The 13,740-nt window shown below is 60.9% G+C and overlaps 2 protein-coding genes across 3 annotated transcripts; one reads left to right on the top strand and one right to left on the bottom strand.

Annotated features, from left to right (window-relative positions):
* Positions 1-930: 930 nt before the first annotated feature.
* Positions 931-3,116, top strand: GPR62 (G protein-coupled receptor 62). The gene has a single exon (XM_030811660.1). It carries the CDS (start codon positions 1,264-1,266, stop codon positions 2,353-2,355), a length of 1,092 nt encoding a protein of 363 aa, XP_030667520.1. The 5' UTR covers positions 931-1,263; the 3' UTR covers positions 2,356-3,116.
* Positions 3,066-13,114, bottom strand: PCBP4 (poly(rC) binding protein 4). 2 transcript variants are annotated; one of them, XM_003257135.3, is made up of 13 exons: positions 12,986-13,114; positions 6,841-6,985; positions 6,681-6,704; positions 6,539-6,571; positions 6,202-6,318; positions 5,865-5,996; positions 5,572-5,700; positions 5,252-5,326; positions 5,039-5,083; positions 4,901-4,964; positions 4,719-4,771; positions 4,462-4,631; positions 3,066-3,960 (listed from the first exon to the last, which is right to left on the bottom strand). In XM_003257135.3, exons 2-13 carry the CDS (start codon positions 6,919-6,921, stop codon positions 3,672-3,674), a joined length of 1,212 nt encoding a protein of 403 aa, XP_003257183.1. In that variant the 5' UTR covers positions 6,922-6,985; positions 12,986-13,114; the 3' UTR covers positions 3,066-3,671. The 2 variants fall into 2 exon arrangements, with proteins under 2 accessions (XP_003257183.1, XP_003257185.1); XM_003257137.3 differs by lacking the exon at positions 12,986-13,114 and adding an exon at positions 8,492-12,915.
* Between the last annotated feature and the right edge of the window lie 626 nt (positions 13,115-13,740).

The following is a 13,740-nucleotide window of genomic DNA, read 5'->3' as shown; positions in this document are numbered from 1 at the left end:
GCCCCACTGGAGTTACATGGCTTTCCGTGAGCCAACCACATTGGGGTGGGGAACCCTGACATTCACTGATTAGTCAGGACTGGGTTTTGTGCCTAATCAGGAAAATAGAGGGTGGGGATCTTGTTCACCCAAACTTCCTGTCCTGAGAATTGGGGAGGGGTGGTTTCCTAAAGAAAATTCAGGGTGTTTAGCCAGGTGTGGTGGCTCATGCCTGTAGTTCCAGCTACTCAGGAGGCTGAGGTGGGAGGATCGTTTGAGCCTGGGAGGCAGAGATTACAGTGAGCCAAGATTTCGCCACTGCACTCCAGCCTGGGCAACAGAGACCCTGTCTCAAAAAAAAAAAAAAAAAGGAAAGAAAAGAAAATTTAGGGTGCTCTTACCAAAAGGGGACCTGTTTGCTAGCAGCAAAACCAAAAGCAAACAACAGCAACAAAAAACCAAACAGCATCTGCCTGCTAAGGCCTCCCCTCACTCATCTCACACACTATCATGGAGCACCTATTCTGTGTGAAGTTAATATTAGCTGAGCACCTACTATGTGCCATGTCCTATGCTTTTCTCTCACTTTTCCAGCCTCCTTTCTTTCTGAGAGTACTAGCCCTCTTGGGGGGCCAGGGCATGCCTAAGGGTCCTCCTGCTTCAGCTCTTGTCTCACTGGTACCTCAGTTTCCCTTTAATATGAGAGCTAAATGCTGTGATTACTCCCATTGATGAGGATGGGGGAGGACAGGAGATGGGGGGGCCACTTCTCACCACTGAGAAAGGTAGAACAGGCTCTGGCTGACTCCAAAGCCCACACACTAACCCTCTCAAGTCTAGGCTCCAAGCCTGTGCCTGCTCTGTCCTCCACCCCTCCACCCTAGAGGCACCCCCAAGCACTTCCACAGCAGAGCCTCCAGCCTTCAGCTGGCAGCTGCTAGGACCCAGGGGGCTGGCGCCAGGCCCTGCCCCTCCCTTGCCAGCCCTGTGTGGCAACATCAGAGTGACAGCCAGTACCATCTCCGACAGGGGCTGAGTTGCTGGAGCTGGACTGGGGCAGGGGAGAAAGAGAGCAGACTCATCCTTGCACCCCTCCATGGGCCTGGCCAAGCCCCCAAGAGGATGGCAGCCTGGGCGTCGGAGCCACCTCCTGGGCAGCCAATGAAGTGAGGGGCCGGAGGAGCAACGGACAAGAGGAGCAGGGGACAGGTGATGGAAATCTTGCTGCTGTAGGCTCCATTCTGCCATCTACATCCCAGCGCAGGGTGAAGCCTGAGAGCCCAAATGGCCAACTCCACAGGGCTGAACGCCTCAGAAGTCGCAGGCTCGGTGGGGTTGATCCTGGCAGCTGTCGTGGAGGTGGGGGCACTGCTGGGCAACGGCGCGCTGCTGGTCGTGGTGCTGCGCACGCCAGGACTGCGCGACGCGCTCTACCTGGCGCACCTGTGCGTCGTGGACCTGCTGGCGGCCGCCTCCATCATGCCGCTGGGCCTGCTGGCCGCACCGCCGCCCGGGCTGGGCCGCGTGCGCCTGGGCCCCGCGCCATGCCGCGCCGCTCGCTTCCTCTCCGCCGCTCTGCTGCCGGCCTGCACGCTCGGGGTGGCCGCACTTGGTCTGGCACGCTACCGCCTCATCGTGCACCCGCTGCGGCCAGGCTCGCGGCCGCCGCCTGTGCTCGTGCTCACCGCTGTGTGGGCCGCGGCTGGACTGCTGGGCGCGCTCTCCTTGCTCGGCCCGCCGCCCGCACCGCCCCCTGCTCCTGCTCGCTGCTCAGTCCTGGCTGGGGGCCTCGGGCCCTTCCGGCCGCTCTGGGCCCTGCTGGCCTTCGCGCTGCCCGCCCTCCTGCTGCTCGGCGCCTACGGCGGCATCTTCGTGGTGGCGCGTCGCGCTGCCCTGAGGCCCCCACGGCCGGCGCGCGGGTCCCGACTCCGCTCGGACTCTCTGGATAGCCGCCTTTCCATCTTGCCGCCCCTCCGGCCTCGCCTACCCGGGGGCAAGGCGGCCCTGGCCCCAGCGCTGGCCGTGGGCCAATTTGCAGCCTGCTGGCTGCCTTATGGCTGCGCGTGCCTGGCGCCCGCAGCGCGGGCCGCGGAAGCCGAGGCGGCTGTTACTTGGGTCGCCTACTCGGCCTTCGCGGCTCACCCCTTCCTGTATGGGCTGCTGCAGCGTCCCGTGCGCTTGGCACTGGGCCGCCTCTCTCGCCGTGCACTGCCTGGACCTCTGCGGGCCTGCACTCCGCAAGCCTGGCACCCGCGGGCACTCTTGCAATGCCTCCAGAGACCCCCAGAGGACCCTGCCGTAGGCCCTTCTGAGGCTCCAGAACAGACCCCCGAGTTGGCAGGAGGGCGGAGCTCCAGCATACCAGGGGCCACCTGAGAGTTCTCTCTCCTGAGCAGGAGAAAGGAGGGTGGTTTCCGTGGGGGCTCATCCAGCCCCTGCACAGGTCACAGCAGGTGCCCTGCTGGACATCTGGCTCTGGAACAGGAGGAGAAGGGGTGTCTGCAGCCTGGTGAGGCCCACGGACTTCTGAGAGCCAGGAATCCTGGGGTCTGGGCCCAACACTGCATAGCACTGTGCACAGGCCGACCCTTCCTTAGGCCTCAGCTTTCCCATATGCACCCTGCAGCATCTCCAAGGGCCCCTCCAGCATAGGTGGTTTGTGAAACTCACAGGTGGTCCCCAGGCCAAGGTGGGCAGGTGTCACAGAGAAGAGGGCCCTGAGGGCTCACAACCAAAGTGATCCGCCAAGCAGGGCAGTATCTGGGTTACAGCCACAGCAGGAAGAACCACTGGAGAGACACTCAGAAGGACTTCCCTGACATCTGCACCAAGGAGAGTCTGGACAAAGCTACTGAAACTCCTCCATCTGCTTCTAAAATGCCCGGAAGACAACTGGACCAGTTTGGTGTTAGAAGTAGGAGGCTGGATGACTTCATCCCCAAAGGGTCCTGAAGCCCCAAAACTGGCGTGTGGAAGGGGCTGAGGCCTAATTGAGGTTGGTGGATTCACACATGGGGGTCCTCCAGGACCTCAGCTGCACCCATTTTCTGGAAGTTTTGCTGCCCACAACACCAGTATTTCACAACTTCCTGGTCACTGAGAATATTTATTCAAAAACAGGGATTGAAAAAACTGTACAGAGTGTCTGCTGCTGAGAACTGGGCCCCTGCCCCATGCCGCTCCCCCAGCTACCTGGCAGTGCCCCCTCTTTGGGGTGCCCCCTGACAAGCCCAGCCAGTTCATTCCAGTCAAAAGGGTATCAGTGGAAGCAGCAAGAAATCTGCAGGTGGTGGGGAGAGAAGCCTGGCCCCAGCTACCCCCCGGGCCCTCCTCCCTGACTCCCACAAGAATGCAGGAGGCCAGGAAGCCCTAAGGGATGGGGAGTGCGTGAGTGACACCCGCCATGGTGGGGCACTAGGGAGTCTCCTGGCTGCTCCCTGTATCCAAGCACAGAGCTGAGGAGGTAGGGCCCCCTGCCCTGGGGCTGCCGCAGCTCAGACCCCTGGGCCAGAAACTGCCCCCACTCTGAGAGAAGGAACTCTCATAGACGGAGGCAGGGTAGGGGGTGCATCCATGCGTCTGGGCGTTAGCGGCGTTTGGGACCCCAGGGTGGAGTCTCCTTGGGTGGGTAGGGTGCGGAGGCAGCCCCCTGCTGGTGGTCCTGCCTGCCCCTGCCTGTACCTCAGCTGGCCTCAGTAGGGGGAGAATTTCTGCCGCTCAGCCTTCTTGCTCCCATTAGCCGCTGCCATCTTGGCAGTGTAGGCCGCCAAGCCCGGCGGCGGCCCTGGGGAAGCAGGTGGTAGAGCCAAGAAGGGCACGGGCTTGAGGCCGATGAAGTTGGAGAGGGAGATGGCATAGGGTGTGCCCAGAAGGCCAGGGGGAGCTGTGGGCAGGGCCGTCAGGGGTGGCGAGAAGGGGGCAGGCAGGTCTGCGGGGGCCGAGCCGGGCGTCCCCCCAGAGGTAGACTTGGCCGTCTCTAGACTGGAGAGAGGGATATAGAGGGGAGACAAAGGGGAAAGTGGGAGTGAGAGAGGGGCAACGAGGGCAGAGATGGGCATGAGATTAGATGAAAAGCAAGAGAGAGGTAGTGAACAGAGAACAATCACATGGGGTGGATGTGTTTGAGGGGAAAACAGAGAACAATCACATGGGGTGGATGTGTTTGAGGGAAAGATGGGAAAGGTGGAAGAGGAAGGGAAGAAAGGACAAGCAGATATAGCATGAGGTGCAGGGAGAAATGGGGTGGCCAGAAACCCAGGGAAAAGAGACAGCAATGGAGAATGAGAGGTGGATATATAGAGGGGAGATGGGGCAACAGAGGGTGAATTAGGCAAAAACCATGGGGAATTGGAGTAGGGTTAGGAGAGGCAGAGGTCGGGCCCAGACAGAGAGAGGAGGCCGGCTTCCTCTCCCCACCCCTGCCTTTCTTGGGCACATGAGAACCATGACCTGCTCCCCCACTGCCGCCCAGTCCGCGCTCACCAGGCAGTGATGAGGTACTGGGCCAGGGCGATGGAGACCGGAGAGCCAGTGATGGTGACATGCCGCTCCCCAGCGCCCTCTGCTTGGTTCCCGATCTTGATATGTGCCCCTGACATCTGCCGGATCTCACTGATCTTGCTGCCTTGGCGCCCGATCACACAGCCAATCAACTAGAGGGAAGGCAGAATTCAACCCTGGGTGAGGCCCAGACCCCCAGGCCCCCTACCCACCCTCCAGCCATCCCATCCCCTGCTCACGTCGTTGGGAACCAAGAACTCCTGTGAACTGGTCTGTGTGCCGGGATCCAGTCCTGAGGGGGAGAAGAGGGACTGAGTGTGGTTCTGGGCCTTTCCCGCCCCACCATTTCCACTCTCCCTGGAAGGGAGGGGGCTGCCCTCTTAGGACCCTCCCCCTGCCTCCTTGTGCAGGGGTGGCTTACCTGGCACCACGCTGGGTGTGGCAAAGGGGACCGCATGGCTTGAGAGCTGCTGGAGCTTGGTGACCTGTGCCAAAGAGGGGTCGGAGGTCAGAGGAGGCATGGTTCGGGAAGGGGTGCCTTGGGCTATGGGTCACTCACCTCAGCTGGGGTCACAGCCCCATACTGACCCTGGACAGAGAAGCCCTGTGGGGACAAAGTGGGTGAAAAGGGGGTTACTGTGACATTAGGGCAGTTCAACCAGAGTCACTCCTTCCCCCATCCCTGGACCTCCAATTCCTTCTTCCATCCCCTCCTCCATCTCAATCCCCCTTCTCCAGTAATGTGTCTCACTGCTCCTGTTGTTCCCCTCACCTGGTTAGCAGAGAGAAGAACAGTACCTAGGGAGAGGCTCGGATGGTAGGGGATAGTGGCTCCTTTGGGTGGGGACTGGAAAGCATAAACAGGGACGCTCTGTCAGGACCCTCTCAGGCTCCAATAACCTCCCCAACTGCCCAGCAGCCTCAGGCCCCCACCATGACCCCCAGGGAAATGCACATGATCCCTGGAGCTCATCATCCATCCCTGCAGCCCTGCCCTGCCCCACCTGCAGCACAGGCATAGGGTTTGGGGTGCCTGACAAGGCAGACCCAGGGCCCATCTCCTGCCCCCCTCTCCCTGCCCCAGGGCAGCACCTCCAGGATAACAGCGCAGATCTGGCGCACACACAGGATGATGGCATCAGGCACCCCAGACACTGTAACAGCTCGCTCTGTGGAGTTGGGGAGCAGGTCCCCTGCCACCTGTACCTGGGCACCCGTAGTCTGCAAACAGAGAACAGGGGCCACTTCTGGCTGCTCCCATAACCCAGAAAAGGGCTGCCCAGGCTCAGAGCTCTCTGGGGGGGAGGACGCCATAAGCCCAACACCCCTCTTACAACTGCTCCCTTGCCCTGGATTCCCTGTGGGTGGTATCCCTCACCCCTCACCTCTCGGATCTCCTTGATCTTGGTGCCAGCCTTCCCAATCAGTGAGCCACACTGACTGGCAGGGATGACAAGGCGCAGGGTCACTGGAGGCCTGGAGACATTTCCACCATTTGCAGGAGCAGCACAAAGGTCCTGGGACAGGGAGACGGTGGGTCGGCCATGCTTGTCCCTGCTGCACCTGCCCAGGGGTCAGGAGGGTATCCTTTCCCCAGTCCCACTTCAAGGGAACACTGCCCTGGGCTTGACCTCCCCTCCCACCCATAGCCATTATCTGGAGTCGGAGTCGCGCTCCTCCTGGGGAACCACTCTTGGCCTCCTGCCCCGGCCAGCCACGGACCTCGTCCAGTTTGAAAGCAATCATGGAGACTGCATGGAAGACAGCCGCTGTAGACCCGGTGATGGTGGTGATGCGTTCGGGGCAGGAGCCCTCGGAGATGGTGATCCGGGCACTGCTCTGCAGATACAGAATGAGCGCCGGGCAGCGGGGCAGCTTCCCTGCTCCCTTGCTGGAACTTGTCTGCCTGCCCCACTCACCAGGCCCGAGGCAAGGCTCAAAACTGCCACCCTCTGGGGCACTCACTGGTCAGCCCAGGAGTGGTTCAGGGAGAAAGTGGGGCAGGGATCTCCCCTCCACATCAGGTGCCCTGGGCTCCTCCCCCAGACTCCATCCTCACCTGCTCCCGGATTCGCTTTACAGTCTCGCCCTTCTGTGGGAGACAAAACAGACAATCACTCTTAACTTAGAGGTCACAGCCTCCTTCCCTGGGCTGAAGCCTCAGCTGGAGGGGGATGTACAGAGCAGAGCTGGGCACCTACCTTCCCGATGATGCTGCCCACTTCCTGCGGACAAGACAAGAGTCGTCAGATGGGTGCTAGTGCCCAGGCCCAGCCCCTCCCCACTGGGATACCCAGTGAAACCCAGCCCAGCCCAGCCTTTCCTCGCCTTGCCTCGCCTTGCCCTCCGCCTCCCGCTCACCTTCCCGTGCATCAGCATCCGCAATGTGAGGGTGATGCTGAGCTCTGGCTCCTCCTCCAGTCCCCCATCCGAGCCGCTCATTCTGTCAGGCGAGGCTGGGGCCACAGTGACCTGCGAGTGTGTCTGCGCTGCAACCTGGCCGGCTCTGGTGGGGGCAGCCAAAGAGGGGCTCGAGAGGAGCCCAGTTCACCCTGCCCCTGCCCTTACATGGGGACCCCAGAGCTGGGCTAATCAAACTCCCAGAGGAAAGAGACTGCATGGACCTTGAGCGCCATACATCCCTCTGACTGGGGTGCTTATGTGTGTCTCACGAGCTGTGTAAGCCTGGGGAGCCCATTCAACCCTCTGAGCCTCAGCTTCCCCATCTGTAGAAGGGGATACAAATTCCCATCTCCAAAGAGTGATGAGAACTAAAACAATAAGCACATACATGGTAGGTACCTAGCCTTTCCCTTACCCTGAGACACTAAAAGAAATAATTAACTAGGAAGCCTATGGGAGTCCAGAGAGGAAAGCCTCCTCCCTGACCTCTTGGAAGAGGTAACCTCTGTGGAGGGGGCCTTGAAGGTGGAGTTCAGGCTGAAAGCTTACTCCATATGAGAGGCACTTGCGTCCAGCGGCCAGACGCTGGATGGAGCACAGAAGAGCAGCTGGGGAGGAAGCTGGAGCAGCCATGGGAAGCCTTGAAGGGAGGGAGGCCTCGGGTGTGGTCAGGTCTTGCCACTGCCTGGTAAAGGCTTGAGGCAGGGGTTGAGGGGGGAATTGAGGCACACTCCCACCTACCAGAAGTCACTAGGGCAGAAGCTCACTACAGACACCTCTGGGCAGGGTTCATTCAGCACTGGGCTGCAGTGGGTGGGGCAAAGCGTGTCAGGGGACTGGCAGTTCTGCACGTTGGTTTCAATCTCTCTCCTATGTGCTGGAAATGGCCTTGGGAACAGGAGGTAAGAAGTGTCCAGGCTGGCCACATTCCCAGCCTGGAACACTTTCTACTGTACCAGAAACAAGTCACTTGGGCTCTGAGTCTCAATTTCCTCCCTCATAAAATGGAGGGAATACCTCTCCCTGGGACTGCGTGATGGGTAAGAAAAGGTTTTGGTGGGCTGCGGGAATGTCAAGGCCATTAACTGATGGAGGAAGGTGGAGCCTGAGATTAGCTGCTGGGATTAGCTCAGTGGCCAGCCCTCCCCACCCGACCCTTTTTCATGCCCCGACTTAATCCTCAACCTTAATCCTGCTTGGAAATCCCTCTCCTTAGGCGGCTGTCTCCTGCCAAGGCTCAGCCTTGATGGGGAGCTCACTGGGGGACCAGAACCCTATGGGGAAAACAGGGAGTGGGACCAACTGGTGCTAAGTCTGGGCCAAGACCAAGCCCTAACACTGCAAATTCCTCATGCCCAGGAGGGTGTGGGGGTGAAGGATGAGTGCGTTGAGCTTGGAACACTCCAGAAGTCTCTGGGCGCCTTCCTCCTCAGCCCCTTGCCCCATCCCGACATAACAGGAAAGGGCATGGAGTTCTGTCCAACGCCCTCTTCTGAACTCCCCTTGCTAGACAGAGCTTGAGCACGGAAGGTGAAAGGGGCTCCCAGCCTGGCTCCCTCTCAGAAGCCCCAGCAAGCTACCGTATGGCATAAGGTCTTTGTTTCCTCACCTATCCAACGGAGGTGACACCCTGCTCCCCTGGGCGCAGCTGCTTCTCCTTCTATTTGAGTTCTGCCACAGGGACTCCAGAGGGTGGAGATGAGCAGTGGATGCAGGGACTGTGCTCTCCGAGCATCCTGGCCAGCCTCATGCTGGCTGCCCTTGCTAGACATTCCCCCAGCTGCCTGCACTTCCCCCATCAAAACACTTGTGATGACGTGCTTGGTTTCTGCCTCTCTGGACAGCCAAGCCCAGGAGCCCCTTGGAGCAGGAGCCCAGGCTGCTGCCTTCTCCTTATGTCCCCAGGGCTCAGTTCAGAGCCAGGCCAGAGAAGGTGCTCAGAACATTCTGAGCTCAGCTGGAACTCAGCTAACATACTAGTTAGCTGAGCAGATGAATTCACTGCACAGGAGAACCTGATGCCTGGAGAGGATCAGTAACCTGCCCAAGGTCACAGAGAGGTGGGACACGGTGGGACTAGCATTGCTAGTGTGAAGCTATCCAAAGCCCCATCTGCCTCCCCTTTCAGGCTGCTCCTGTCTGGATCTGTTAGTCCTCTTCCTGGAGGGCGGGCTCCTTTGAAAGTGGGGATTGTGCTTCAGTCGTCTCTGAGACCTTTGCCTGGCTAGTAGACAGGGATCCTATTTGGAAAGGACTGACAACTTGTCCAGAGCCTTGGTCTTAAGTTCCAAAATTTTCTGGGGTTCAAAGACCCCCTTGGGATGGTAACCAGTAGGAGACCTGACATTGTCCCCAAACCATCTCCACATGACCTCTTGTGGCTCCAGGAAAAATGGGGCAGGAGGGCTGGAACACGGCCAGAACTAGAGCTTCTGCCATGAAAAGATGCCTGGGTCTCCAGCAGAGACCCACCGCCCCAAGTCCAGTGGGTAACTTTGGCCAGGTCCTCACCTGACCTAAACCCACCTGTATTGTGTTTAGGGAGAGAGTTGCTGGTCTATCTGCGCCCTTCCTATTCTGAGAGACTCTCAAGGTCTTTCCCATCTTTAGGCAAGAACAAGGGGTTCTGACCCATGTCTTCCAAATTATTCTCCTAGGGCCCAAGGAACAAGCAGCCCCATTAGGCATCACTGGCTCCCCCTGCCCTCACTGGGGCTCTAGGGAGTCATTTGCTGCTCCAGTCGGGTGGGCCCTGGGTCTTTGCCGGGCCACCCACGTGGCAGCCACACAACATGCCACAGTGACCTCCAGCTCACCTCCGAGGGTGCCCAGCCCCCTCTGGTCAGCAGGACTCCCTGGCAGGACACACCAAGCTCACACCAGGCCTCTGACCTCGGGCATTCCCTCCTGACTCCCAGGCCCCCTCCCCAGCCCCAGTGCCCACTCCTTCTGTCCCTGGCTTTCAGCCACTCAGGCTGGACGGGGCGGGGGGGGTGACAGCTGTGTAAGCGATGGTGGCTGCCCCCTTCCTGCCCCTCCCCCCCAGCTGTCTCTCTCCCATGACAGCTGCCCAATCAAAGGGCTGGGGGCTTAGCCAGCTCACCCCACATGCAGGGATCAAGTGTCCACCCTGCCTTTGTTCTGGAGCAAGAACAATCCGGGGGAGGGGAGGGCTCCTGGGGCCAGGCGATTCAAGTAGACTGGCCCGCCCCTTGGGGGATTCCCTCCACTCTGCTGGCCAGCATGTCTGGACCGGCTAGGGCCTGTGGACCCACCTGGGCTTCACTCTCCATCTCACATCCCCCCACATCCTCTCAGCACCCCCAGCTCCCCACCTAGCAGCCCCCTTCTCTTATTCCCACTCCCAAAGCAGCCATGCTAGCCACACCCAGTGATGCTGGGGAATGGCTCGGAGCATCCGGGGAGGCAGGGTGTGGTGGGGGTGGACCCTGGGCCAGAGCAGGTCTGCATCCAGGGCTCCTAACTCTTCTGCCCAATCCCTTCTCTGGAGATGCTCACTCTCCTAACTAGCCAGGCCTTCATAAGAACTGCCCCAGCATCCTTGGACACACGTGCCCAGCCTCTTGGCCTCCCAGTCTCCTGGCATGGCCAATCATCTATAGTTGGGAGAGGAGGAGGGGAGTGGGGAGCCTCAGGTGAGCATCCTGGGGTCCACAAGTTCCAGCCTCTGGCTTCTTGATTCAGATCTGCCATATAGACAAAGTGCCAGGAAGGGAAAGGCAGCTCCGACAAGTTGGCAGGCGCCAGAAATACTACAGCTTCCATACACCATCATTAAGCAGCCCCCAGGAGTATTCGGAACCAAGGGAAACCAAGTCAAGCCCGGGCCCAGGCTGGGCTCCAGGAGAAAGGCCACAGCCTCATGGTACCCATCCCCTCACTCTCTCACCTACACTGAGAAAGGCCTCTAGCTTCCATTCTCCGTGCTGAAAACTGTACTCTGCTGCTCAACAGCCACCCACGGCTGCCCAGTGCCCAAAGAATAAAGCCTGAGCTCCACGGACAGGCCATCAAGGACCTTCATGATCCAGCCCGTCTCTCTTGTCTCATCTCCACCCCATCCTTCACACATGCCAGGCTGCGGAACACACTTAGCACCTCCAGCCCTTCGGGCCTTTGTCCAGGCTTACCTCAGCTCAAAAGGCCCATCCTCCCCACTCTGTCAAAATCCTTCTCAAATGCCACCTCCTCTGTGAAGCCCTCCCCAGGCTTCCCAGTCAGATGTGATCACTCAGGCCTCTGTGCCCCTCAGAGATGTTGCTGCAACTCAAAGAAGTCCCCGTTGGGCATTTCTGAGCCTGTCTTTCCACTATACACAGAGCTCCAGAAAGAGGAAATTTGAGACAAGACCAGGGTCAGTGTGCAGGGAGAAGAGTTAAGGTTCATGGGGCCTGGGGACATTTGGAACCAAAGATGGGGCTGAGGGTCCCAGAGGAGTAATGAGAGTAGAGTGAGAAGACCCAGACATGAGGGGCCAGCCACATGGGCAGAGGTAGGACCTGCCTGGACAGGATTCCTGGTTCCTTTCTCAGCATCCCCAGCCCTACTCCTGCCGTTTTACCAGGACTAGGAGCTCCCTAGCTATGCTGCTGGGGTAGGGGATTTGGGCTGTGCTTTAGGTTTTCAGAGGGTGGGAGCAGAGTGGGTCTCCTCATGGAAGAGCGGGACTGGAAGAAGAGCTGGGGGGTGGGGTGCGTTTCACAGAGTTGAGTTGGGCTCAGCCTGTCACAGCTGGAAAGGTCTCACCAATCACAGGAGGGGCTCGAGGCCCAGACAGGAAGGGAAATGTTTGTAAGGCTACATGGGAGGCAACTGGCAGAGCTGGAGAACCCAGGGGTCTACCTGTGCAGCTCAGAGCTCTTTCCTCAAGATGTCAGCGCCACTGGGCAATGGTGATGGAGGCTGGAGCGGCAGCAGTGATGGGAGTAGGGAGGGTGGACAGCCCGTCTGGGGACACAGGGTGGGGCAAGCCAGCCTCCTTGTGGCCTGGGCCTGCCAGGGTGTGTGGGCTGCCTGCTCCCAGCCCCCCACCCTGAGCATGCAAGAAGAACAATCCCCTTGTGTTTGGGCAGCCTGAGCCTGCATGCTGATGAAGGCTAGGGGGTGGGGGCTGGGATGGGGGTGCCCTGAAGGTTGAGGGGGCTCCAGGACCTGGGAAGGCCAGGGGATTTTTTCCGATGGGGAAAGAATAGGGTCCCAGGTACTGGTCCTGAGGCAATGAGGGTGACCCACGGAACAGGGAAGGCAGGAGCTCAGCTCCTAGGCAGTTCATGGATTGTAAGAGCCTTTGTGGCGGAAGGCCAGCCCCTGGGGACACATGTCCTGCTGGTTCAGCACGAACATGAGCATCCTGGGCTTGGTGGAGAGAAAGGAATGCACCTGGCCCTGGGTGCATCATCACCTTGGAGACCACTCCCCTGGGTGCTGGGGCCGGGTGGGGCACTAGGTGCCACAGGTCTCAAGATGGCGGGCCAGGGATGGGGAGAGAGGAGGCGGGCACCTCCCTCTCCTGGCCAGGCAGGCATGAGGGCCAGGCTGAAGTGAGTAGCAGAGCCTCCCGCCCCCACCCCCCAGGACCCCAGCCAAGAAGCTAGGTCAGAGCTAAAGGGCTGAAGAGTTATGGGGCAAGAGGGACCACTCTGAGCCCCCAGCTGTCATCTCCACACACCCCTGGCCTGGAGATCTGTATCTGGCTCCCCCAACGACTGCGGAGGATGGGAAGGGGTGTGTGCCCAGCCAGGAGCTACAGGGGAGTGGCAATGAGGGCAGAGATGGAGCAGAACCAGAACCCAAGACAGGAGGCAGAGAGAGGAGCAGGCCCAAAGGACAGAAACAGCGAGTGGGATGGGGGCCTCAAATCTGGGATCTAAGGTCCAGGAAGCCCCTCCCTGGTGCCAAGAGCGCCTCTGGCAGACCAGCGCCCCCCACCTGTGCAGGCCTCAGCCGTGTGGGACAGAGAACGTGTTCCTCGCAGTCTCACAAACCCGGGACCCCAACCGAGGGATCTGGGCGCGGGCTCCCTGCCCCCGGGCGAACCCCCAAACTTCGCGGCCCGCCGTGCCCCGCCCGGCCCGCGCCCTACCTCGCTGGGGCTGTCCTGCGGCGGCGGCGGCGGCGGCACGGCGGCTGGGCCGCTCAGTCCCACATTGTCCCCGGGAGAGGCGGCCGCTCACAACTGCGAGTGACATCAGCTGCGAACAATGAGGGGTTTGACAGGCGCGGAGCCCGGCCGGCCCGGAGCCCGGCTCCGCGCCCCCCCCAACCCCCCGGCCCGCCCGGCCCGGCCCCTCCCCGCCCCCTCCCCGGATCCGATTACAGAGCCGCGGGCCCGCCCCAGCCGCCCCAGTGCCGCAGCCGCCCGCCCCGCCCCGCGCGCCGCGGTGCGCCCCGAGCGGTGGCCGCTTCCTGGAGGGCTCGGGCGACCCTTCCCCTGCCACTCCCAGAGCCCCACGGGTTGGGGGTAGGGGCGTCCGGCCTGAAGCCTGGTCCCCAGCCACGGCCTTCCCCGCACCGCCCGCGCTGCGCCCGGCTCCGAGCCCCTCCGCTCCCGCCAGGCCAGTCCTTCCGGCCCGGGCCGCCCGCCCGGCGCCTCTGCCGAGCCCCCTGCACCCGCATCCCCGCCTTGGCCCCGCCAGCCCTGGCTCCGCCTCGCTCCCGGCCCGGGTCCCTCCGAGCTCCGGCTGGGACCCCGCGCCCCGCCTAGCTCCCGGCTCTGCTCGCTGCGCGCCATCCTCCGCTCGGGCTCGGGCCCACCAAGACCCGCTCTCCTCGGCCACCCACAGCTGCACGGCCCGGCCCTCGTCCGCGTAGGACAGGCTGGAGGAGGGGCGTGAGAGC

This window comes from Nomascus leucogenys, chromosome 4 (assembly GCF_006542625.1).
Source record: "Nomascus leucogenys isolate Asia chromosome 4, Asia_NLE_v1, whole genome shotgun sequence".
Classification (NCBI taxonomy): Eukaryota; Metazoa; Chordata; class Mammalia; order Primates; family Hylobatidae; genus Nomascus; species Nomascus leucogenys.
The sequence above is the reverse complement of the archived record's forward strand: the minus strand, read 5'-3'. Positions and strand labels throughout refer to the sequence as shown.